This window comes from Gopherus flavomarginatus, chromosome 2 (genome assembly GCF_025201925.1).
Source record: "Gopherus flavomarginatus isolate rGopFla2 chromosome 2, rGopFla2.mat.asm, whole genome shotgun sequence".
NCBI lineage: Eukaryota > Metazoa > Chordata > Testudines > Testudinidae > Gopherus > Gopherus flavomarginatus.
In genome coordinates, this window is record NC_066618.1 from 95,621,715 (window position 1) to 95,646,026 (window position 24,312).

General features: G+C 41.5%; 2 protein-coding genes across 3 annotated transcripts in view; one reads left to right on the plus strand and one right to left on the minus strand.

The window, feature by feature from the left end:
- Positions 1-2,739: 2,739 nt before the first annotated feature.
- On the plus strand, positions 2,740-9,277 carry YAE1 (YAE1 maturation factor of ABCE1). 2 transcript variants are annotated; one of them, XM_050937804.1, is made up of 4 exons: positions 2,740-2,866; positions 5,061-5,349; positions 7,705-7,826; positions 8,668-9,277. In XM_050937804.1, exons 2-4 carry the CDS (start codon positions 5,158-5,160, stop codon positions 9,104-9,106), a joined length of 753 nt encoding a protein of 250 aa, XP_050793761.1. In that variant the 5' UTR covers positions 2,740-2,866; positions 5,061-5,157; the 3' UTR covers positions 9,107-9,277. The 2 variants fall into 2 exon arrangements, with proteins under 2 accessions (XP_050793761.1, XP_050793762.1); XM_050937805.1 differs by having other exon boundaries at positions 5,166-5,349.
- A 14,575-nt stretch (positions 9,278-23,852) lies between these two features.
- Positions 23,853-24,312, minus strand: part of LOC127043701 (mediator of RNA polymerase II transcription subunit 1-like) — a 28,086-nt gene continuing 27,626 nt past the window's right edge. The window contains exon 13 of the mRNA XM_050937771.1: positions 23,853-24,096. Coding sequence (XP_050793728.1) covers positions 23,952-24,096 — 145 coding nt within the window. The 3' untranslated portion in view covers positions 23,853-23,951. The remainder of the gene's footprint in view (positions 24,097-24,312) is intronic.

Consider the following 24,312-nt stretch of genomic DNA (forward strand, 5'->3'; position numbering starts at 1 on the left):
ACGGCAGAACCCCACGGAGAGGCGTGGCAATCGGCCCTTGACCTGAGCAGCAGAGCATGTAAGATGCCCTTGTACCTCCCCCCATTCCACTCAGGCTGGGAGGTAAACTCTGCAGATGAATTTATGAACTCTGGGGCTGCACTGACCAAGGACAGAAACTGTGGGAGGGATGACTTTTGGGTTGCTGGACTTAAGACCCTGAGGGGAAAAGAATACTGCCAAACTTATTTGGGGGTATATCTTTAGCTCATGGTTTGTGTTATGAATCCTGTTTGTGGTGTTTCCCCACATAATGCCACATTGTTTCCCTCCTTTATTAAAAGGCTTTTGCTACACTCACTCTGTGCTTGCGAGAGGGGAAGTATTGCCTCAGAGGTGCCCGGGGGGGGGTGGTATGTAATTGTCCCACTGCTCTGTATCCTCCTGCCAATAATGAGATGTGGGTGCCCAGCTCTCATGTTGCCTACTCCCCAGCCTTCCCTCCACAGGCAGCTCCCAGGCTGCTGCCTCCAGCCTGCTACTCCTGCTCACATGCAGCCTACGGGTACACTACAGATGCTATGGGGGCCGTTACAGTGCTGCAGTAGCACCATAGTGTAGACATGGGCTATAGTGACAAAAAGTTTTTTTTTTCTCATTGATGTAGTTAATCCACCCCCTCAAGAGGCAGTAACTAGGCTGATGGAAGAATTAGGATGACCAGATGTCCTTATTTTATAGGGACAATCCCAATATTCAGGGCTTTGTCTTATATCTGGTCACCCTAGGAACAATCCTTCCACTGACCTAGCGGTGTCTATAGGGGGCTTAGGTTGCCTTAACTATGTCCCTGCGTAATGTAGCTAAGTAGACCTAAGTTTTAGGTGTAGAGACCAGGCCTATCGTTCTTTCCTGAGCCTGGTCCCTCCCTGACCTCAGCATATTATTTATTTTTCTTGTACACTGGTGATTATGGAGCGTTCTACTAGCTTGATGTTGAGCTAGGTAATTCAGTGACCTCCACTGCCTAGATCCTTTCCCTCCAGCCCAATCAGGGAGGATGGAAGATACCCAGTAGTGACTGATTTAATAATTAAGCTAAGCAAAATCTGCAGCTTCTCAGAAAACCTGTTTAGCACATGTGAAATTGCTACCATTGTTTTTTCTAATGGCATGAGAGCAAGCAGTTTATAAATACTTTACTGATGTGCTGAAGGCTACATTTTATCCTCATGGAATGCTATGTCAAAAGAAAATTCTCAGAATATTTTAAGGTAGTGATACAGTATAATTTATGGTTTCTTGAAAACCTGAAATATTTACCCATCTCTCACACCCACATCCTCATTTGGGTTGTACACTACTAGGTGCTTGGAGCTAGTTGCCTTTGGTTGGGGAGGCAGCCCCTCCCTGCCTAACTGCAGTGCTGTGATGTGGAGCTGAATGTTGCAAAACAAGTTATGAGCAGAGTTGTATATCTACATAAATACATAACCACAGTCTGTAGACATATCTTATAAAGACCATCAAATTCAGAAAATTACAAGCTTTCATAAAAAACCCAACTCAATATTCTTTTATAGTACACACATTTTATATACTCAGTTAATTCAACTGCTTATTCTTTAGGGTTCAAATCCCCTGTTCTCCTCTTGGGGTGTCTGGACCCTCATTGTCACAGTATGATGATGAGAGCTTGGGGAGTTAGTTGGTTTTTGGATGTTGAGGTCTTGTTTTTGCAGCTCTGGAGAGTGAATTTTCCTAGATAGTTTTGTGGCATCATGCATTTCACAGACACAGCTCAGGGTATAAAGTGACCCTGTTCTATCCCCAGTTCCCCCTATGCTGTTCACATCGGAGCATCAGATACATTAGTATTGTCTCCACAGTGGTTCTAGGCACTACACAATCCATATGGACAGTGCAAGAGCATCATGAATCATCACACAGTCCCTGTGAGCTAAGCTGTGGGCTCCATGATCAGCTTGTGCACCAGGTAGTCCCTGGTGACTGGCAGTGGCAAAAAAAAAGCTCCAACAAGGTTGGTTTCCAGAGACAGGACACATGCAGTGTTGCCAGCTCTTGAGAATTTTAGCATAAGTCTCAAGTAGGATACCACACACGGTAACCAGGCTTTTGGTATCCTGCCGAAAACCAGGCACCTGGACGCAGAAGCCAAAAACTGGACTGTGCGGGTAAAATCCAGGCAAGTGGCAACCCTAGTACAATATTTGGTGTTTTTAGAGCCTCAGCTCCTGGAGTCAAGTGATTAGATGAGAATCTCAACCTTTTTCTTTCATTTTGTATTTCTAGCCCTCATAGTTTTGGAGAAAATGTGAAAGCATGATCCATGTGCACCCTTAAGGCTCAAAAGGCAAAGCAGAACTCGTGTTTTAGTCACTCCTTGATTTATCTTTAAATCTTATTTTTAAGTCTGTCTCATGACTGGGAGGGGCTGGGGATGCCGACATACACTTTGAAGATTTGGGGGTGACAATAACAGGGCTATGAACGCGCCCTGGTTTAAGCCCCGGCCAGCGCCGATGCAGGAGCAGGGCTCGCCCCCCCCCCCCTCCCGCTTTTTAAAATGAGGCGGCGGAGAAATAATTTTTGCCCTTACTAAAGATGGCCGCCAACCCCTCTCCCCCATTATCTCCAGTGCGTGTGAAGCCAGGCGGCTGTCTGTTAAGATGGCCGCCGTTTCCCTGCATTCTCTGCCTCGGGGTTGGCAGTGAGGCCGCCCTTAGCAAAGATGGCTGCTGTCCCACGATGCTTCCAATGGCTGTGAAGGTAGCGTGCCCTTAGGCAAAATGGCCGCGCTCTGTTTTTCAACAAGGGCTGCGAGCAAGACGGGCTGCTAGCCCTGGCAGAAGAGTCTGTGCTCCTGGTAAGGGATGATCGTGCGGGGGTATCAGGTTGAGCGAGTAGGGGCTGGAGGGAAAGAAATCTCAGTTCCCCCGCCTGCTAGTGCCTGAAAGAGGAGGCTCTGCTAGTCCCTTCGTGTCGGACTGAGGTTGAATTTGTCTCTATATAATCAGGCACAGACTGGGAGGGGGAAGCCTTCCACTAGAGAAGTAGGAGCCCACCACAGCAGTCACAATGCCAGCATGTGGCACAGATCGCTTCCTTGCCGGGCGCGGCTCCAGGCACCAGCACGCCAAGCTCGTGGGCGCTCTGCCGGGGGACCTCCCGCAGGCTGCCACCGAATCCGCGGGCCCGGGGACCTCCCGCAGGCAAGGCGCCGAAGGCAACCTGCCTGCCGTGCCTGGGGCGGCAAAATACCTAGAGCTGCCCCTGTTCCTTGCACTTCTGCCCGTGTGGGAAGCAGACCAGAAATACACACATAATGAAATATCTGTGCTGGGGAGTGGTTTGTTTTCATCTCATGCGAGTGAATTTACTTCTGTCTGGTGGGATTTTTCACCACTTTGGTTTGATGATAGTCCTCAGTACTGCCAACTCGGATGCCAAGTATTTGGTTATGACATCATATTTCTTGATACACAGTGGCTGTAATCCTGATATTAGCCAACAGTCTCAGCTTTCACTTAAAAAAAAAATTCTAATCCATATGGTTGGGAGGAGGGATGACTCTAAAGGTTCCAGCATTAAAAGGCAAATAAAGTGAACCCAAAATATGTTATTTTTAAGGCATTTAGATTTTCAATATTTTATTTTGAGGTCTCACTCATAATTTTTAAATGCTTGGGGTTAGTAATACAGTTTATCTCTCTTCTGTTTCCCTGGTGTGGGGAAAGAAATTGAGTGAAGCACACATGACAACAGAAACTATCTTCTCCTTGCATATTGTGCTCGTTGTCTCAAGTGTTTATTAGGAAAGCATTGTGATAATAGAGGAAAGGTGTGATTTTTGGGAGCAGGAGCTCATTGAAGATAACATAGGAGTCTGTATATGAAAATCAGTGTCCTCACACCTCTCTTATCAGTTACAGAGGAATGCACGTGGACAGAAATATCTGTACTGTATACATCTCTCATCAATTTTCCAGTCTGTCTTCTTGCTTTGTCTCAGAAGAAGCAGGGTGGAGTAATAGATGGGGCATTGGAGTGCAATTACTATTTCTGTCCTCAGGTTTTCCTTGTGTTGTCCCATAATGTGTGGCTCCCGTTATCCAGGGGGCCAGTCCATGGAGCAGTCTTCTAAATTTCAGCTAGTGAGCAATCCTCTCTTACTTTCTTTTCAGTTCAAGTCAATTGATGTCTGACCTATTGGACCTCTTTTCTTCCTGTTTACATGATCTTTCTTTCCTTTTGCCCCGGCACTTTTTTAATTAGTTTTTCCCATTTTGGGGACTGCTATGAAACTACTCAAGGGACCAGTAAAAACAGGTTATTTAGTGGTGGTGGTTTAATTAAACTATATTATTTGATACTTATATAGCACCTTCCATTCTGTGATCTCAAAGCGCTTTACAAACATGAATTCCTTAAGCTTGATAACAGTTTTGTAAGGTAGCAATATGTGTATTATCCATGTTTTCCATATGGGGAAACTGAGGCATAAATAAATTAAGTGAATCCGTTTGGTGATATATGTGACTTTGAACAGGAGCCAGGATTCTTGGATCCCCAGTCTTGTCTTTTAACTATTAGACAGAGCATCTCCCCTCCCTAAAGACTGAACAAAATAATACTAAAAACTTTGGAAGTTGTTGCTTACAATGAAGACTTCATATTGGAAGTGGAGTCCATAAAACAGATTTTGCTGTAATTCTCTTTACCCATTTTTTGGGTGGCTGAATTTTCTGGATTGCATATATCCAACCAGGTAAGTAAAGCAAACATTTTAACCTCTCTATGCTTTATTCAGTACAAAAGTTAAAACAACCACTTAATCTTTTAATTTTTAATAAGCTTCAGGTGGAAACAGATAATCCTTTTACTCAAAATATGAAGAAATCTTTCTATTCGAGGCATAAAATATCCTAAATAGGGATGGTAAGTTTGATCTCTGTATGTGTGTTACTGTTATTGGGAACAAATGAAATTAAGAGATGGCTGAAATTATGACCTTGCAAGATGACTTTTCTTTGACAGTCTGACTTTTTTTATCTCTACAGGTGTACTGTGATAGTAAAGTGCATCCAGGTTCTAGATCTCTGGTTCTTTAGTTACTTTTCCTCAAAACTTGTACATGCTACCTGTGGTTTTAACTTGATGCTCAGGAGGAAGAACTGCTCAGATTCTCACACTTTTACTACATGTACTGGAATCCTTGTTGTTACTACTACAATGTCGTGGGTGCAAGCTGCAGTCAGCCGGCCCAGTGAAGATGTGTTTGATGAAGATGCTGATGAACTGCACCTAATGCAGAAAGAATGGAAGAGCACCATGGAGAAAAGAGTCAAAGTAATTTTTATAACCATTACACTATTTTAGTAACCTTTTTGCTATTTTCTTTAATACATAAATTGATACCTGCATGAGTGATTTAAGCGGAAATGGAGGATGGCTGTTTAAAAGTTATTGTAGATCAATTTGTTCCATATGAACTAAAAACTGAGCAAGTTATTAAGGAAATGTTACCAACCAGAACACACTTGAGATTCTTTTAGGGGGAGAGTGCCTGCAAATTGAGAAATTGTAGCCAAAGTTCTGCATATCTAATTTGCGATTGGTGCATAATTTATTTATGTTTGTTACACCCCCAATTATTCATGGGTGTTCTTTGTATAAATTCCTGAACCTCAGTAGGAGGTTATATCATCAGAGGTAAAAATATGCAAATTTAGTCATGTGACTGTTCACTTTATTGTTGGAGATCACAGCAATCGCAAAACAGTCCCTGGGTGCCTGCTACAGGTTCCCTTTAAAAAGACAGAAGTGGGAGGTCAGGTTGGCAGGAAGAATCTTCTGAATTCTAATCTCAGTGTTGCCACTGGCCTGCTCTTTGGCCTTGAGTACATTTGCTTTAGCTATAAAATGAGGCAATAATATGTTTCTATCTCCCAAGTGTGTTATGAGTATTAATGAGTTTGCATAGTACATTGAACATGTAAAGTGCCCATATATATTCAAGTATGTAAAAGGTTGTTACAAGGAGAAGAAAGGAAAATTGTTTTTTGTAACTTCGGAGGATAGGATAAGAAGCAATGGGCTTAAATTGCAACAAGGGAGATGTAGGTTGGACATTAGGAAAAACGTCCTGTCAAGGTGGTTAAGAACTGGACTAAACTGCCTAAGGAGGTTATGGAATCTCCATCATCGGAGATTTTTAAGAGCAGGTTAGATAAACACCTGTCAGGAATGGTCTAGATAATTAGCCCTGCCATGAAAGCAGGGGACTGGACTAGGTGACCTCTCGAGGTCCCTTCCAGTTCTATGATTCTATAAATGCCACATCTTATGAGGTATCTGGTTCATCTGGCTAGAGAGACAGATATGGAATGTAACCAAAACAAAGTCCAGACTCAGGCCTGTTGTTTCATGATAGGAGATCTGTGTTTGTAAATTTTGAGTGATATAATTAAACATGGCAAATGAAGATGTATGAGCCATATTTTAGCATTTTTTAAAATATTGGCAATCATCACTTAAATCAATGTCAGGTCCAGATTAAAAATCAGTAGTTCATTGTAGCCCTATAGTAACCAATATATAATAATTCCTCTAATTTGCCTTCCCATAGAACTGAAAATAATGGCGAAAAATTAATTTTTATGAAGGCTCATGTTAACAAAGAAATCCTAAAATCCTGCAGGGTCAAGATGGAGGGCAAAACTCCAATTTCAACTGGTATTGTATTAGACTCTTAGGATTTGATCTCATGCCATTTACTGGATAAGCTCTTAATAATGTAGCATCACTATGAGTCATGGTGCCAGGAACATTAAACTTCCACTCTTGGGTGATCAACATCTGATTAAAATAACAGGGTGGGGAAGCTATGGTCTGGGCCATAGATTAGGGAGGGTACTGCTGTGGGACTAGAGCAATGGTTTTAAACCTGTGGTCTGCAGGCCATGTCTAAGATTTCCAAAGGGTTCTACACCTTCTTTTGAAATTTTCTAGGGATCTGCAAATGAAAAAAGGTTGAAAACCACTGGACTAGACAGAGCATTGTTCTTTGAAAAAGGCATCTGAATTTTCGCTGCTTCAAGGAAACTTTATTCTGCTGTTTCAAGATACTTCTGAGGCTAGCTCCTTGTATAACCACATCTGATATTTTCATAGTTGAAATTCCACCATCTCCAATTTCCTTGAGCAGAAAATAGTACATCTCAGAGAGCAAGTTCTATGTTTTCATTTGTAGCTTCTCAGCCTGCGGTTGATGACTACTATCCCTTTTTTGTGGGTAGATGGTAAAAGGGGTCCAGAAACTTTTTTGCTTTTGAAATTTGAGGTTGTAGTATGGAAGAAGACAAGAATTGCTGTTCTAATCCATGTTACTGTGTGTGTAGAACAAAGATAGATATTTACAGTACAATTATTTTGACCTCACTGCATATAATTCTGAAAAAGGGAGTCAAAATGGCCATGTTTATAAAACACTAAGAAAAGTTTTTGTTCTTTTAGTTTTATGAATCTCTCATTTCTGCTGGACAGTACAGTACACAAGTTTTGCATGCGTCTAGCCAAATTAGAAAGACACATTCCAAGAAACTCAATGTTTGTATAGATTTCAGCTCTTGTATTATTTCCTGTAAAATAATCTGTGCTTGTAGCTGGATTACTGACACCAGAAACCTTTTGTCTTGCTTACAGGAAGGCTATAGAGATGGTGTTGAGGCTGGGAAAGAGCTTTCACTTCAGCAGGGTTTCAATCGGGGTTACAAACAGGGTGCTGAGATGATGATGACCTGTGGCCAACTCAAAGGGACCCTTAGGTAAATGCTGAAGCTTTGAGATTGTGTGGTGTGTTTATATGGAAATCTGGATCTACTGTTTGTCAAATGCTGAGAAGACGCAGGGTAACACTTTCAAAAGTGACTTTGGAGCTGAAATCCCATTTTAAAAACTGACAGTAAACTGAATTTAGACTCCCAAGTCATCTACGTGCTTTGGAAAATTTTACTTAGTCACCTCATGCTTCAGATTATATTACGTACAATATTCATAAAATGCCTGTAGCTATGCTATGAGTATCAGCCATATTTTTTTAGGTAGCAAAAAGGTTGGTCTTGCATTTTAATCAAAACATCATCCTAGAGGTCAGTCTGATTTTCTCTGGTAAGGGCTGTGGTCCTGTCATGAGAACCCTGCCTCAGCATTTGTCTGACCCTTGGCTCTGTTAGCTGAGACATCTTTGTGAAGCACAGTTGTGCCCTTGTTGGACGCAAGAGTATGTAATCCAATGCAACCATCACATGCTGTCGCAGAACTATCACCACTGCAACAGATGCTACTATGTGATACTGGCTATTGCTATTACAATTGTTCTTCAGACCGAAAAAATGTGGTGTGGTAATTCTTAGCCCTCCTCCCATTCCTCACTTAGAATTAACAGGAGATTAGTGGTTCAGTGAGTTATCTGAATCCACACTTTTGGCTGAACATTCAGCTCTTCCTGTTGAACTTTCCTGAAACACATGTGCATGAAATGTACACACAAAAATGGAACGAGTTTTTTACTTTAGTCACCTTTTCACCCAACCTCAAGCAAACATGCAACTCACTGCAGGTGTTCAGAATCACTTTTATTTCCACTTGTTTTGTTTTTCTCTTTAGTGCACTCTTGTCTTGGTGTCACCTTAATGGGCAAATTTCTGCTTTGCTGAATAAGATAAGTAACCTCCTGGCTGAAGTTGGCAAGTATGAAGAATGTCTGCTTAAGTATATGAATTCTATCAGTCCACAGCCCCACCTTGGAGACATACTGGATTCTGTTCAGGACATGGACCTTGATCATACAATTCCAGTTGAGAATGAATTTGATGAAACTGAAGCTGGAAAACTCTGTGAAAATGAGTCTGAGTTGAGTGAAAACTCTTGCAGGAGTAATGGTGGGTCTGACTCCTTGCATTCTGACAGTGGGAGAAGGCCAAAAGAACACACACATTCTGAAAGGCCAACCCTTGCTTGGCTTAAAAAAGAGACCCTCTGTTTAGGGGAGCACCTAGGCTTGTCACTGGACATATTACAGCATGTCCAAAAACTGGAAAGTTAACTTTTTTCTTGTGCCCAATGGAATCTGATTCTAAGAATAAACTTGACAGGCTTGTATTTTATTTGTGGCTCAAAGGTTGGTGGTCATACTAGTCATTTAATTTCATGGGAATGTAGTGATCTGATTCTAATGTTTCCCTTTAAAACATAATAAAACAACCCTTGCTCTCATCATATTCTGTCATACCTCAGTGGTTGGTAACAAAAAAAAAAAAAGTTGCTTTCACACACAAATTTAACTCGCATAGGTGGAGAGTACTTCATATACACAAATGCATAGCTGTCTAATTCTGCAGTGACACTAATGTGTCTGCTACTCTGGGAATCTAACATTTTCCTCTAATTTATTCAATTAATATTCTATTAATATTCTCTTTCAGAAAAGGAACTAAATGATTCTTGAGTCTTATGCCTAGAAAACAGTTGCTCCTAGAGTACCAAAACTAAAAGTAAATATTACTATTAAGTTTAGAAGATAGTCGGGGTGGAGAACTCCTTTGAACAAGTGGGAACTGCATATACAGAAATAGGCAGCACCTGCTCCTTTCTGTTTAAATATTTGAGTGATGTTTTGCCAATTTAATTAGTTCAAAATAGTACAAAGCCTTGCATTACATCAAATTGTGTATCACAAATCTCTGGTGTACTTAGCTCTGCTTTCAGGGCATCACTTCACTGAAACTGGTTGCAGTACTTAGGACAAAACTTCATCTGAAGCAGGAGGTTAAAACACAAAAGGCTCTCCCTTCACCAGTGTTTTACTAAGCTGTAAATATTAAGACTGGGCAGTTAACTTCAGTTTCTCTATTTAAAGTATAACTGTAGTGTACTTGAGCATATTCCTTCCTAAACCAGTACCTGCCACCTTATACGTGTAACTTTCCAAGAAAGCTACTTAAACTAGCAAGGGCAAGAGAATCTAAGCAAAACTGCATTCATCTTGAATATCACTTTAAAATCTCTTTGTCACTGGATATCAATTATATAGTAGGAAAATCTTGGATGATTTTTGCCACTTGGGGTAAGGCATCTGATTGTCAGAAGTTTTTAAAAAAAAATTGCCATCCAGTTATGGCATTGTGCATTTGGCTACGTACAATAGAGCAGGGGTCGGCAACCTTTCAGAAGTGGTGTGCCGAGTCTTTATTTAGTCACTCTAATTTAAGGTTTCGCATGCCAGTAATACATTGTTTTTAGAAGGTCTCTTTCTGTAAGTCTATAACATCTAACTAAACTATTGTTGTATGTAAAGTAAATAAGGTTTTTTTAAAATGTTTAAGAAACTTCATTTAAAATTAAACTAAAATGCAGATGTCCCCAGACTGGTGGCCAGGACCTGGGCAGTGTGAGTGCTACTGAAAATCAGCTCACATGCCGCCTTTGGCACATGTGCCATAGGTTGCCTACCCCTACAATAGAAGATGTAGGCCAGTTCCGCTATAGGTGTAAGGTACTCAAAATGCAGCACAACTATTGTGTGAAGTGCAGAACCAGAGTACTATGGCAGCTCTCTGCAGAGATGGGGCGGGGGGGGGGCAGATTTTGTGGCTTGCTTGGCAAGTGATGAGGGTGAAGCTGTGGAACCTCACTGTGCCTTCTGATGTGGTTATGCACAGCAGTGTCTGACCCCCTAATTCAAAATATGGGTAATACTACCTGTCATGCCAAATGAGTGATGTTTTGCTTGTGTTGGTGAGGAGAATTATTTTCCCTCTTTTTCATCCTCATTTTAGGTATTGCAGGATACTAAAATTTTTGCCATATCTCGGGTTCTCATCTTCCTTTGAAACATCAGCATTATCATAATCTGTGGGAGACAAGAGCCTGGATTAGATGGACAGGGAATCTGCATAAGGGTATGTCTACACTATGGGATTATTCTGATTTTACAGAAACCAATATTTGGAAACTGATTGTATAAAGTCATGTGCACGCGGCCACACTAAGCACATTAATTCGGCGATGTGCGTCCATGTACCGAGGCTAGCGTCGATTTCCGGAACGTTGCACTGTGGGTAGCTAGCCCATAGTTCCCGCGGTCTCCCCCGCCCATTGGAATTCTGGGTTGAGATCCCAGTGCCTGATGGGGCAAAAAACATTATCGCTGGTGGTTCTAGGTACAACCTTACCCCTCCCTCCGTGAAAGCAATGGCAGATAACCATTTCACGCCTTTTTTCCTGGGTGAACTGAGCAGACGCCATACCATGGCAAGCATGGAGCCTGCTCAGCTCAAGACAGCAGTCATGGATGTAAACACCTGGCGCATTCTCATGCAGTTTATGCTGCGGCTACGGCAACGCAGTGAAGAGGACATGGACACAGAATTCTCTCAAACCGCAGGGCCCGGCGCTTTGGAGATTATGCTGGTAATGGGGCAGGTTCTAGCCATTGAATGCTGATTTTGGGCCCGGGAAACAAGCACAGACTGGTGGGACCACATAGTGTTGCGGGTGTGGGACAATTCCCAGCGGCTGGGGCACTTTCATAGAACTTTGTGACTTGCTTTCCCCTGCCCTGAAGCGCCAGAATACCAAGATGAGAGCAGTCCTCACAATTGAGAAGTGAGTAGCAATATCCCTCTGGAAGGCTGCAACGCCAGACAGCTACCGGTCAGTCAGGAATCAATTTGGAGTGGGCAAATCTACTGTGGGGGCTGCTGTGATGCAAGTAGCCAAAGCAATCACTAAGCTGCTGCTACGAAAGGTAGTGACTCTGGGAAATATGCAGGTCATAGCGGCTGGCTATGCTGCAATAGGATTCCCTAACTCTGGTGGGGTGATAGATGGAACCCATATCCCTATCTTGGCACCAGAGCACCAAGTACATAAACCGCAAGGGGTACTTTTCAATAGCGTTGCAAGCACTGGTGGATCACAAGGGATGTTTCACCAACATCAATGTGGGATGGCCAGGAACGGTTCATGACGCTCGTGTCTTCAGGAACGCTACTCTGTTTAAACGGCTGTAGCAAGGGAATTACTTCCCAGACCAGAAAATAACAGTTGGATGTTAAAATGCCTGTAGTTATCCTGGGTGACCCAGCCTACCCCTTGATGCCATGGCTCATGAAGCCTTACGCAGGCAGCCTGGACAGTAGTTAGGAGCTGTTCAACTACAGGCTGAGCAAGTGCAGAATGGTGGTAGAATATGCATTTGGCCATTTAAAGGCGCGCTGGTGCACATTACTGACTCGCTCAGATCTCAGCCAAACCAATGTCCCCTTTGTTATTGCTGCTTGCTGTGTGTTCCACAATCCCTGTGAGAGTAAGGGGGAGACCTTTATGGCAGGGTGAGAGGCTGAGGCAAATCACCTGGCCGCTGATTACACACAGCCGGACACCAAGTCAATTAGAAGAGCACACCAGGAAGCGGTGCACATCAGAGAAGCTTTGAAAACCAGTTTCATCACTGGCCAGGGTACAGTGTGACTGTTTGTTTCTCCTTGATGAAAACCTGCCCCCTTCATTGACTCATTCCCTGTAAGCAACCCACCCTCTCCCTTCGATCACAGCTTGCTCTCTAAGGAAATAAAGTCACTATCACTTAAAAATCATATTCTTTATTAATTGGTTATAAAAAAAGGGAGAGAACTGACAAGGTAGCCCAGGTGGGGTTTGGGAGGAGGATAGGAGGGAAGGAAAAGGCCACTAAAAAAGTTCAAAGTAATGACAACCTTTTGCTTGGGCTATCCACTGGGGTGGAGTGTGTGGGTGCATGGAGCCTCCCCCTACATGTTCTTACACATCTGGGTGAGGAGGCTATGGAACATGGGGAGGGTGGTTATACAGGGGCTGTAGCGGCACTCTGTGATCCTGCTGCAGTTCCTGAAGCTCCATCAGACGCTGGAGCATGTCAGTTTGATCACGCAGCAGCCCCAGCATTGCATCCTGCCACCACCTCTGATCTCGAGCGTCCCTCCTGTCCTCACGTTCACTGGGCTCTTTCCTGTACTCTGATACCATGCCCTTCCACTCAGATGAGCTCTTTCCTTGCGGGTCGATTCCATGATTTCAGTGAACACTTCGTCTCGTGTCCTTTTTTTCTGCCGCCTTATCTGAGATAGCCTTCAGGACGGAGGATGCTTGAAAAATTTGCAGCTGCGGGAGGAAGGGAGGGGAAAAAAAAAAAGAGAGAAGTATTTAAAAAAAAGATACATTGTACAGAACAATGCTTATACTCTTTCACGGTGAACTACACTATTCACGTTACATAGCACATGTGATTTGAGTAAAAGGTCACATTTTGCATCTTAATATTGAGTGCCTGCGGCTTTGGTGTTAGAGATCACAGATGCAGGTCCGGGCAACAGAATTCAGCTTGCACGTGGCCATGGTAAGCCATTGTCTTTTGGCTTCTGCAGCCTTCTTATATCCAGTGCCCTTCTTTCCCACATACCAAGCAAAGCCCATTGAGTGCTGCAGCTTTCCTGTTAACGTGCAGCAGCAGAAACCAAACTACCCTCCCCATCCAATTCTCTGGGATGATCACTTTACCCCTCCTCCCACCATGTGGCTTGTATCAGGTAAGATCCCTGCTAGCCAAACACCCTCTCACCCTCCCCCTGCTTGGCTAACTGCAGGGAAGGATTTCTTTTCAGCCACAGGCAAATAGCCCAGTAGGAACAGCCACCTCTGTCCCTTTAATTAATTCCCGTATTTCAACCAGGTTACCATGAACGATATCACTCTCCTGAGGATAACACAGCAAGATAAAGAACGGATGTTGCTTGAATGCTGCCATTCGCTGGCAGGGACCATATGCTGCCAGGCTTTGTCATGCAGTGATACCAGATTACTTGCTACTAGCATGGTGTGGTCAAGTGTCCTACCATGGAGGACGGAATAAGGCTGCCCTCCCCAGAAACCTCCTGCAAAGGCTTTTGGAGTACCTCCAGGACAGCTTCATGGAGACGTCCCTGGAGGATTTCCGCTTCATCCCCAGACACGTTAACAGATTTTTCCAGTAGCTGTACTGGCCGCGAATGCATCCCAAGTCCTCAGGGCAAATTAATCATTAAGAAACACTTGCTTTTAAACCATGTTTTATATTTACAAAGGTACACTCACCAGAGGTCCCTTCCATAGCTTCATTGTCTGAGACACTGCCTGGGGAGAGTACTTCCATCAGGCTGAGAAAAAAGGTCCTGGCAGTTGGGGAGAACAGTGCTGTGTGCTCCCCGCAAGCTCGTCGTCCTCATCTTCCCCGTTTGCAGAATCCTCAGGCATGGCTGAGATTGCCCCCTCCTCGGAATCCACAGTCAGGGGTGGGGTAGTGGTGGCAGCCACCCCCCTAGAATTGCATGTAGCTCAGCATAGAAGCGGCATGTCTGCGGCCTGTCCCAGACCTTCCATTTGCTTCTTTGGTAGGCTTGTCTGAGCTCCTTAACTTTCACACAGCACTCTACTGAGTCCCTAGTGTGGCCTCTCTCCATCATGGCCTTGGAGACATTTTCAAATATTTTTTCATTTCATCTTTTGGAACGTAGTTCAGCTAGCATGGAATCCTCTCCCCATATAGAGATCAGATCCAGTACCTCCCGTACAGTCCATGCTGGTGCTCTTTTTCGATTCTCAAACTGCATGGTCACCTGTGCTGATCACCTCTCCATGCTGGGCAAACAGGAAATGAAATTCAAAAGTTCGCGGGGCTTTTCCTGTCTACCTGGCCAGTGCATCCGAGTTCAGATTGGTGTCCAGAGCGGTCACAATGGTGCACTGTGGGATAGCTCCCGGAGGCCAATACCATCGAATTGTGGCCACACTAACCCTAATCCGAAATGGCAATACCAATTTCAGTGCTACTCCCCTCGATGGGGAGAAGTACAGATTTCGATATTAAGAGCCCTCTATATCGATATAAAGGGCTTTGTTGTGTGGACGTGTGCAGGGTTAATGCGATTTAACACTGCTAAATTCAATATAAACTCGTAGTGTAGACCAGGCCAGAGTTGCAGATCTTTAAGGCATTAAATATACCAGGTAACAAAAATGAAAAAAGGTTTATTCTACATCTTAGGGGAAAGCCAAAATGGAAGCTAGAGTAATGTAACAAGGTTATCACAGGACCAGAGTCCTCTGTGGATGGAAATTTTAGCCTCATTGTAGGCCTTGTTAACTCATTTTAATATTTAATTCAATAAAAAAAAAACACCTTATAGTGCATCATAAGATTCTTTTTTAAAATGCAGTTGCCATCCTTTCCCCCTCTTTAAACTTGTGTAAGGAGCTTTCTGCTCCTACTGCCTTGCATACCAGTTTCCCTGAAATCTGACTTGGCCTTGCCCCTCTACTAAAGCTCTTATAAAGTTACCATATCTGTTATTCATTCCCCTGCCTTTTCTACTGAGACATGATTGATCACAGTCAGGCTTCAAAGAATGCTTTCCTGCTCCATCAGCTGTTTCCAGTTAGTTATATTTAGTGCTTAAATATTACGTGTACTCACACCATGATGTGATTATAAACATTATTGAAAGCATGCAACTTAGACCTTACATTTTACTTTTTATGGACAAATACCTGTAAGCAGTATATTTGGTGTGGTAAGTTTGTCAGGTCTGAGACTAGTTGAACAGGGGACTCTGTGACAAGGTGTCTGTGTGTCACAGGCATATTAGCTACAATTTTCTACACACTACTCCCATAATCAGCCACATTTCTTATGGCTGTCTCCTTATTTATCCTAACACACTGCATTTGTCACTTTCTGTTGTTGATCTTGTTTAAGCTGACTGCAAATTCTTCTGGGCATGAAGTCTGGTTTTGTTTAGTAAGTCAGTATTCATTTGTTCAGTACTGTCTTATGCACATTTCTCACTATATAAATCAATTCTAGCACCTACAAGACAAGAATGCTGAGGAGGACTTCTCACTATCTATTCCTGTTTTAAGTTGCCACTACATAAGTTTTCATCTGGTTGAAAGCATGTTTAGTTAGAGACCAAAAACAAATTTGGATGGTTTGCTTACCACCTGCATTCAGTGGATTTAAAAGTAGTTAAAAAAAAAAAAAAGGGAGAGACACTCACCATAATTCTGCTATAACATTTTTGTACTCCAGCAACTGAAGTTTAAGTTTTCAAGCCTAATAGTAGGCTAATCCTTCATGAATACAAGTCATGGGGCAGAATTTAAAACTAAAAAATTACACAGCCATCTATTGCACACCTGTATTATCCATACCCCCCCTGTTACCCAGAACTCTTTTTGCAAAAAGAGGACATTAAACCATACAGGAGGAGGCAAAGCTTTTAATTTACTACACTGTTCCACTTTTGAGTGAAATTAATATGGGGAATGGTGCAAATAAATAAGTCAAAACTCATTTGCATCAAATTGCATTTGTGCACAAAATAGCTTACTAGCAGACTGTTTCAAACAATAGTTCTTTTCCCCTTCCACCTTTCTTACAACTTTTTCAATTACATTTTTAAAAAAATGTTAATGCAACATTATGGTTTAATAAATGGAACCACACAAAGAAAACAAAATCTTAAGGTTACAGCAATATAACTTGGCCACATTGCATGTTATATGTACATGCATAATATTTAACCACCAACAAAAACCTAAATAACTACATGCCCATATATGCATTATGGGTTAAATTAAGGTTGCTACAATAGTGATAATTTGACTTTTCAAATTTGTATTTATATTCTCAAAAAAGTATTAGGTTTTTTTTTTTTATTTAGCAACATGCAGGGTTAAAAATATTTAATTCTAAGAGGAAATCCTGCTAGATTGAAGTATTGATCTTGCCAAGTTCTCCTCTACTGTTTCTTGAGAATATCTATTGATTGATCACACTACAAAAAAGTGACATGGAACCACAGTAAACATCAGATGAGTATTTGCTTTAGTTATACTGATACATCACAAATCTCACACTCAATACTGGCCATGGAGCTGCTTGCCTCTATGCCATCACATGAATTTTGCATGCTGGCTCCAGAAATATTTGCTCCGGTACTGTTAGAAGACGCAATTTGCTTGCAGGTCACTTCAGGATTTTGCTCAGAGGTAACTTCCATATTTTGTATTTCACCATCAACTTTCATTGTGACAGAATTCTTGAAAATAGCTCTCATGACTAGAGGGACAGACATACAACTGAGGGGGGAAAAGAAGGAGTTGAGAACATTATTCACTATGTTAACCACTCAGTCTCAGTCACTGTAAAAAAAAAAAAACGCAGACTAGCTTGCTGAAGTGATCCATCTTTCTGTGGGAAAATACGGATTATTGAATCAAATTATCTTAGTGTAACTCTTCAGTTAGCTAATATGGCTTCTCATTCTTAGATATCCTGAGGACTGCATGAAAGCCTTGGTAAAAAAAAAAAATTTTAGGATTTCCCCTTAGATAGTTCCAAGTTTGGGATTTAGGATTTTACTTTTAATGAGAGCTTAAGTTGACAGCATTCATCTTACAATTAGAAAACTAAAGTTTTTAGATCATTCTCATGCTTTGTATGAAGTTTTAAAAGAATACAGTGCCTCAGTCCTGACTTATTATCCACATTAGGGCCTTTTTACCAAAAAAAGGGGGTTTCTACCATCTGTACCACTCATAGGCGCCAACTCCGTGGGTGCTCCGGGGCTAGAGCACCCGGGGAAAAATTGCACCAACCAGCAGCCAAGCTCCCTGCCCCAGCTCAGCTCACCTCCACCTCCTCCCCTGAGCATGCCACATTCCTGAGTCTCCTCCCAGCGCTTGCCACTGCAAAACAGCTGTTCGCGGCATAACAAGCTCTGGGAGGGAGGGGGGAGAAGCAGAAACAGCTAGCTCGGGGAGGAGGCGGGAAAGAGGTGGGGTGGGGATTTGGGGAAGGGGTTGGAATGGGGACGGGGGCAGGGGCTTGAGCACCCATCGGCGCCAGCAGAAGTTAGCGCCTATAGTACTAGTTCAGCTGAAGCAGAATTAGCGGGAGCCCAAAATAGCGGGAGCCCAAAATGTACAATGCTCTAGCTGCAGCAGCAGTTTTCCATATCTTGTTGCTTAAATTCATGGTTCAAGTCCAGCCTACATCCAATTTACTGCCAATTGGACAACTGTTTATTGACCTGGATGAAGTGAATTTGTGGTCCCAGTCCACTCAGTGCATGCATGTTCATTCCACAGCAGCCCCACACAATTTGGACCCCTCATCTCAGTAGAGATGGGAAGAACTGAATAGACATGGAAAATGAATTGCTCACTCCCCAGAGGTGGTGCCCTCTAGAACACAGTAGGCACATGATGCTAAGACAGTATAGGAAAACTTGCACTGCAGCTACTTCTGCTGTACCGGTTGTGTGACTAAGCAGGTGTGTCTACAGGCCTCTTTTAAGAGGATAAAAAGAAATGTCTTTCAAAATGTTTTTTCACTTGCTACTGTAAAAAAAAGTCTTAGTTGCAGACACAACATACATATCACTCATTCAAATTGGGCAAATGAATAAATATGATATGCAAAAGAAAAGTGACACCTTTCTTTGAGAACTAAAATATACGTTAGTCAATTCAAAGAATCTTTTGTTTTGAAACTTTTTAATAAACAAGTTCATTTGATCATAGGGATGGTAGTTTTTACTATTTCTGAATATGCATAAAAATTACCGCCATTAATAGACAATTTAGGTGTGTCCCAAACATTTTAGAGTAGAACACTTACCGCTCCATGACTCTTGTGATAAAGTCATTGCAGCAATTTAAAGTTACATCTTGAGGATGTGTATGAAGACTGCATCTTATTTGTCTGGAGCTCAAGACATCAGCTACCACTGAATAGGAAAAAATATGGACATTTCAAAATTGTGTATGTTTACAAAGGTCTAGCGATATTATTTGTAACCCCTGAGTATTTACCTTTGAGCCAAGTATGGAAATTAAGACATGTAACATTAAATATTAATCGTTATATTTAACATAATAAATAGAATGTGCTCATATAGCTCATTACTATTGCTGTAGGAACTATAAGGCCTCATCCCACTGATTTCAGTGGGGCCCCATGGGCGTATGGCAGTCTCAGTATACCCGTGTTCAATGCATTGCAGAACCAGGGCCTTAATTCTGCTACATTTCCTGACTTTTTGTTTTGAACTGGGCAACCTTAACAAAGCATTTCCTGTTTATTTATATACATAAACATGCAGAAGAGTAAAGTTTAGGAAGATTGAGATTCACAGTACAATTGAAACCCATGTCTTGACAGAACAAAGATATTTTTAAAATGTGATACAAAGAAATATAGTGTTGAATATTCCACACTTACCACAGGCTAAACTCTCCCCCATAGGATGCTGAAATGAGATGGAAAAGCTAGTGCCCTTTTGTGGAGACACTTCAAAATAAAGCAGCTCTGAGCAATCTGTAAGGCAGTAACTTTATTTAATAACTTGGTTTATTTAAACTTAGCCCCACTTTAGTGAATTATACACTAGCCATTCAAATGCTGACAACTCAGAATCTAATTATTGTCACTCTGCAGTTCGGTTTGTGCCTCTGGAAACTAAGTATTGGGTCAGACATGGGTGTGCTACTCAAAATATTTAACCTACAGAGAGCCCTACACAAAAAACTAAGGATGCTGATAAGAATTTAGTCATTTCAAACAATTTGTAAATAGCAATGGATTTGGAGAATGCACCTGCTGTACTGGTGACATCCAACTTGCAAATACAAAACAAATCAGTAGACTATTAGAGAAACACACTGTACTTCATAACATACAATTTACCTTCGTTTATAGTGTTCTCCGAGACACAGCTGCCAATAAGAGTGTTATATGCCACTTGATGACGAAGAATCTCAATTATAGCAGGCACACACTTTGGATGGGTAAATGGAATTTTACTGACCAGGGCTCCTGTTATGCCTGATTTCTCCGAGCCCTTATTTATGAAATAACTGTGCTTCGGGCAATCTGGAAGAGACTGACGAAGAAATACCTATTTTTGTGAGGAATGGAAACTTGGAAAGGCAAGATGGCTAGTCTTGATACCAGAATGTTACAATGGATCTGGTACCAAAAAAGTCTTTTGTAGAGCACACATTTGTCAAGTCTGAAATCCCTGTCCACACCTCAATGAAAATATCACTCAGAAACTGAGTCAACTGAGACCAAGCCCCTCTCCTGCAAAATACCTTTCAACACAGGATAATCTGCACTGAGCTTCACGCCAAGAGACCGTGAGTTCTAGTCTCAGTTATTCTTGTGAGGGCTGTTAATAAGGGTGGTGAAGGTCATAGTGAAATTAACAGCCTTTTACCTTTAATTTAGGAGAAGCTAGTATCATTCAGTTATTAGAGAGATAAAACAACAGAAAGAGGATATTTCAGGCCAAGCCGTGAACAGAGTGCTCTCACTCAATAGACCCTAATCTCATACTGTTTCAGAAGGAATGTGCTTAGCTGTGTTATCTCTTGACAACACTTTTCCCAGAGTCAGGAATCCTGATAACCAGTTGTGACGCATGGCTAGAAAAAGGGTTAAACATCCTGCAAAATAACAAACCCCAAAAGACATGTGAGGAGATAATGTTTGTGTTTTTGTGTATTTACATATGTATGAGTAGGGCAGACAATGTAATCAACAGTCCCTGTCTATGCTTCATTCTGATAATTCAGAGTTCAAAAGAAAATCCTAGCATTTAAATGAATTGTAAAGACGGGATATCTCTGTAGTCATCTCTCTTTAAAATTTATAGCAAATAATTTCTGAATGGTGGAAGAAATAGCAAATTGCCTTATGTTAATTCTATTGTCAAGTACCAATGATTGCCCTCCTTCAAAGTCATGCTAGTTACCTTTTGAACTCCAACTTATCAAAAGACATGAAATTGTATAGAAGAACTTTGAGTCCTGATTCTGTCATCTCAGTTCTGCTTAGGCTTCTTCAGGGGAAGTTTGAGTCAAAAGACTGAAGTCCCAGTTATGCTGGTACATCCTGAATATGATATTTGGACATTGGACTATAAACTGATCTGGAATATTCAGTTGCGTAGGAGGTAATATGTCTGATCCTTTGGGATTGGTAGAACCTTTTCTTTTATATGATGAAATAAGATTTACAGAAATTTTCATCATATTTGACGTGGGTATCTGCAGGGAGGCCTGAGGCTGGATCACTTTAAGGGAATTGTGTTGTTTGGACTTCTGAGTAACCAGGAAGGTAATAAAAAAGCTGTTTTATGCTGGCTTGGTAAATCTAAGTATTGGAATATCCGCCAGCTTTATGGGGATTGTCTGCCCCATTCTCTGCAGTTCACCCTAATTAAGTGATCGCAGCTGGCTCCCCACTAGGACCCCGGTCACACCACTGTTCCATACAGTCTCACAAATAGTTGTGTAACCAATTGGCAGAGCATGTATTGCATCTACAACATAGGGGTGGTCCAACTACCAAATAACTTGTTTCTGCCACTGATTCCTCCTACAGCTAAATTAGAAGAGGTTTATGGGCAGCTACAAAGGGTATGGGTTCAAACCCACCTAGTGACACATTTGAGGAGGAAAAGGGTGATATCTTTTTAGTGCAAGGACTTTGGAATAATTGCTGAAGCAATTTTATTTTGCAAAACATATTTGGAAGTTTATTTAGATGCAATATTTGTTTTAATGTAATTTTAGAATATATTTGTGCAGCAAGTGAAGTTATGATTGTAGCGAGCATAGGAAAATCCACACTAGCATAGGTAAGAGTGGTAGTGAAGATGCAGCAGCTTAGCCCACCTTAGCACAAGCCCTCTGGAGACCATGGACACTTACTTGGGTTGCTGCACTGAAGTCTGTGCTGCCATGTCTTCACTATTGTTACCCACACTACAATCACACCATTTGCTGTCTAGACATAACCTTATTGTTTCTGTCTTGGTCAAATGGGAGCTGTTGCTTTAAGAGCAGGGCAGGGCACTTAATTGAGTGCATATTAAGGAGCAATTGGGAAGAGGCATGTGTAGAATTTTACCAGTGTGTCCGGGGGGGGGGGGGGGGGGGAGACCCTCCCTGTTTAAGCACCAAAAAGTTCAGCACTTAATTTAATAAGCTTATTTTTCCAGAAAATAAAGTTTCATTCTTGAACGTGTAACATTATCACTTGGTAGGAAACTGGATGCCTTAGGGCACTGCTAGTAAACTACAGAGTCTCTCACCCATAATCTCTACAGAGCTGTGCTGGATAATTGATTTCCATCTAATGGATATGTAGTGGCCTCTAAAGAGGAGGACTTTGGTGGGTCTCAGTTGCAGCTATCATATTATAAACTCGCCCTGCAAAACAGCCACACGGCAGAGCCCAAGAACTACATGGGCCATGTAGTTATCCCTGTTAACTGTAGAGCAAGTGTCCTCTTCTCCAACTGCCTCATCCCCCTCCCACTTTCAGAATTAAGGAATGCTAGAAAAGCAGATGTGGGAAATTTGCCCTACCACTGCTTTGTAGATAAACAGTGGCTTTCACCTGCCAGGGCTGTCCTGCCAACATCTTACACCAGTCTTTAAAATTTATGTTTAGGTTATTTTCAAGTAATTTCTAAATATGTAAAATAGCCTCAGTCTAGGAGCTATCATAATACTAACTATGAAACTATTGTTTTTAACCACTATGTACCAAAAAAAAAACAAAAAACCCCACAGAAATCAGTTAAATTTATGTATAATCAGATTAACTATAGGAGTGACTAATTTTTTTACACTCTTCTTTCTGCCACTCATTGTAATAAAGACTATAACAAACAGTAAATTCACTACTCTTACTGTTATGCAGTAGGGAATTCTATTTTTAAATCAGATTTAAAATGGAGTGACATGATCTATGCTAAAGAATTTAAAACTGAAAATCTAGCTGGGAAGCATCTTGGATATACTAGAGAATCTCAGATTTGAGACTAGTCACTAACAAATTCTGCTTCTGAAGGAATTACAGGGAAAGTGGTAGACAAATTTATTTAGGGTAAATGCTTTAAAAACTACCACCACCCACATACAATTCATAGGACTCCAGTTACTACACACAAAACAACGTCTCCTTTATCACCTTTATAAAGGTGTCAAATTGCCTTTAATTATTTAAAAGTAAGGAGATTGACAGAGTTAAAAAAACTGGAATAATATACTCCCCGATGGGCATTCAGTTATGTCAGGATTCCTGAATACTGGCATTGCTTACTGATAGACAAAAAGTGTTTACTTAACCACATAAATGCAGACAAAGAATAAGAGCAAAATGACTTGCATATATCAAAAGTCAGAACATACATACCACAAAGAAACAAGAATTATTCATGGCCAGATCTTCCTTGTACTCATCATTAAAGGTAAATTGAACAATCAATGCATGAAGAGAAGCTAGCTTCAGTCCATCAATTGGAATTCCTAAAGCCAGGTCATTTTTAGATTAGTATTTCTGAACTGTTTTGTAGTTATTAATGAGACATGGAAAATATTCGTTCAATTTTTACAAACAGTCATCATAAAGAATATAGGAAAGTGTATACCCCCATTTTACAGATTGGGAATTGAGGCACAGAAACTTGACCAGGATCACACAGGAAGTCTATCATAGCTTCATATTAAATCCTGATTTCTCATGTCCCAGTCCAGTGCCTTACTCACAAGACTATCCTTCCTCCTTATATTGTCATTTCTATTCTTGGTCCTCTGCATATTATTTTCCAATGTCAGGTCACATTTACATGATAGCACATTAATAATGTGCTAATCACATCTGAGTTGATAGGAATACTAATCAGAGGATTTTCTTTCACAGAGAAGGTAGAAAATCTGGATGCATCTCCTGCAAAATTAGTATGAGGGAGATAAAAAGGAAACAAGCTATGTAGAATACTCAAAAATAGTTAATCTTACAGATAATTAAACATGCCTGTAAACTTCTGTATCTCTTGAATACTGGATGAGGACATAGGAAAAGGCCGATGAAACGACAAGAAAAAGCAAGCTGACAAATCCATGCTGAGTTCATCAGTCAGTGGTAAAAAAGTAGGGCTGCTGAGGAAAAAAGGATAGAAAGGCAAGCTTGTTAAAGACGACACTGGTGTGACAAGGATTCTTAGTGCCCAGGGTAAAATGAAGACACACATGGTATAGATGATTCTCTTCCCACCTCAAGAAAAATCTCCTTCTGGAAAATGCAAGTGCAGACTAGATGTCATAAAGCAAAGTCTATGTGAAGACTGATAGAGAAGGAAGGTGAGCCACAAAGAC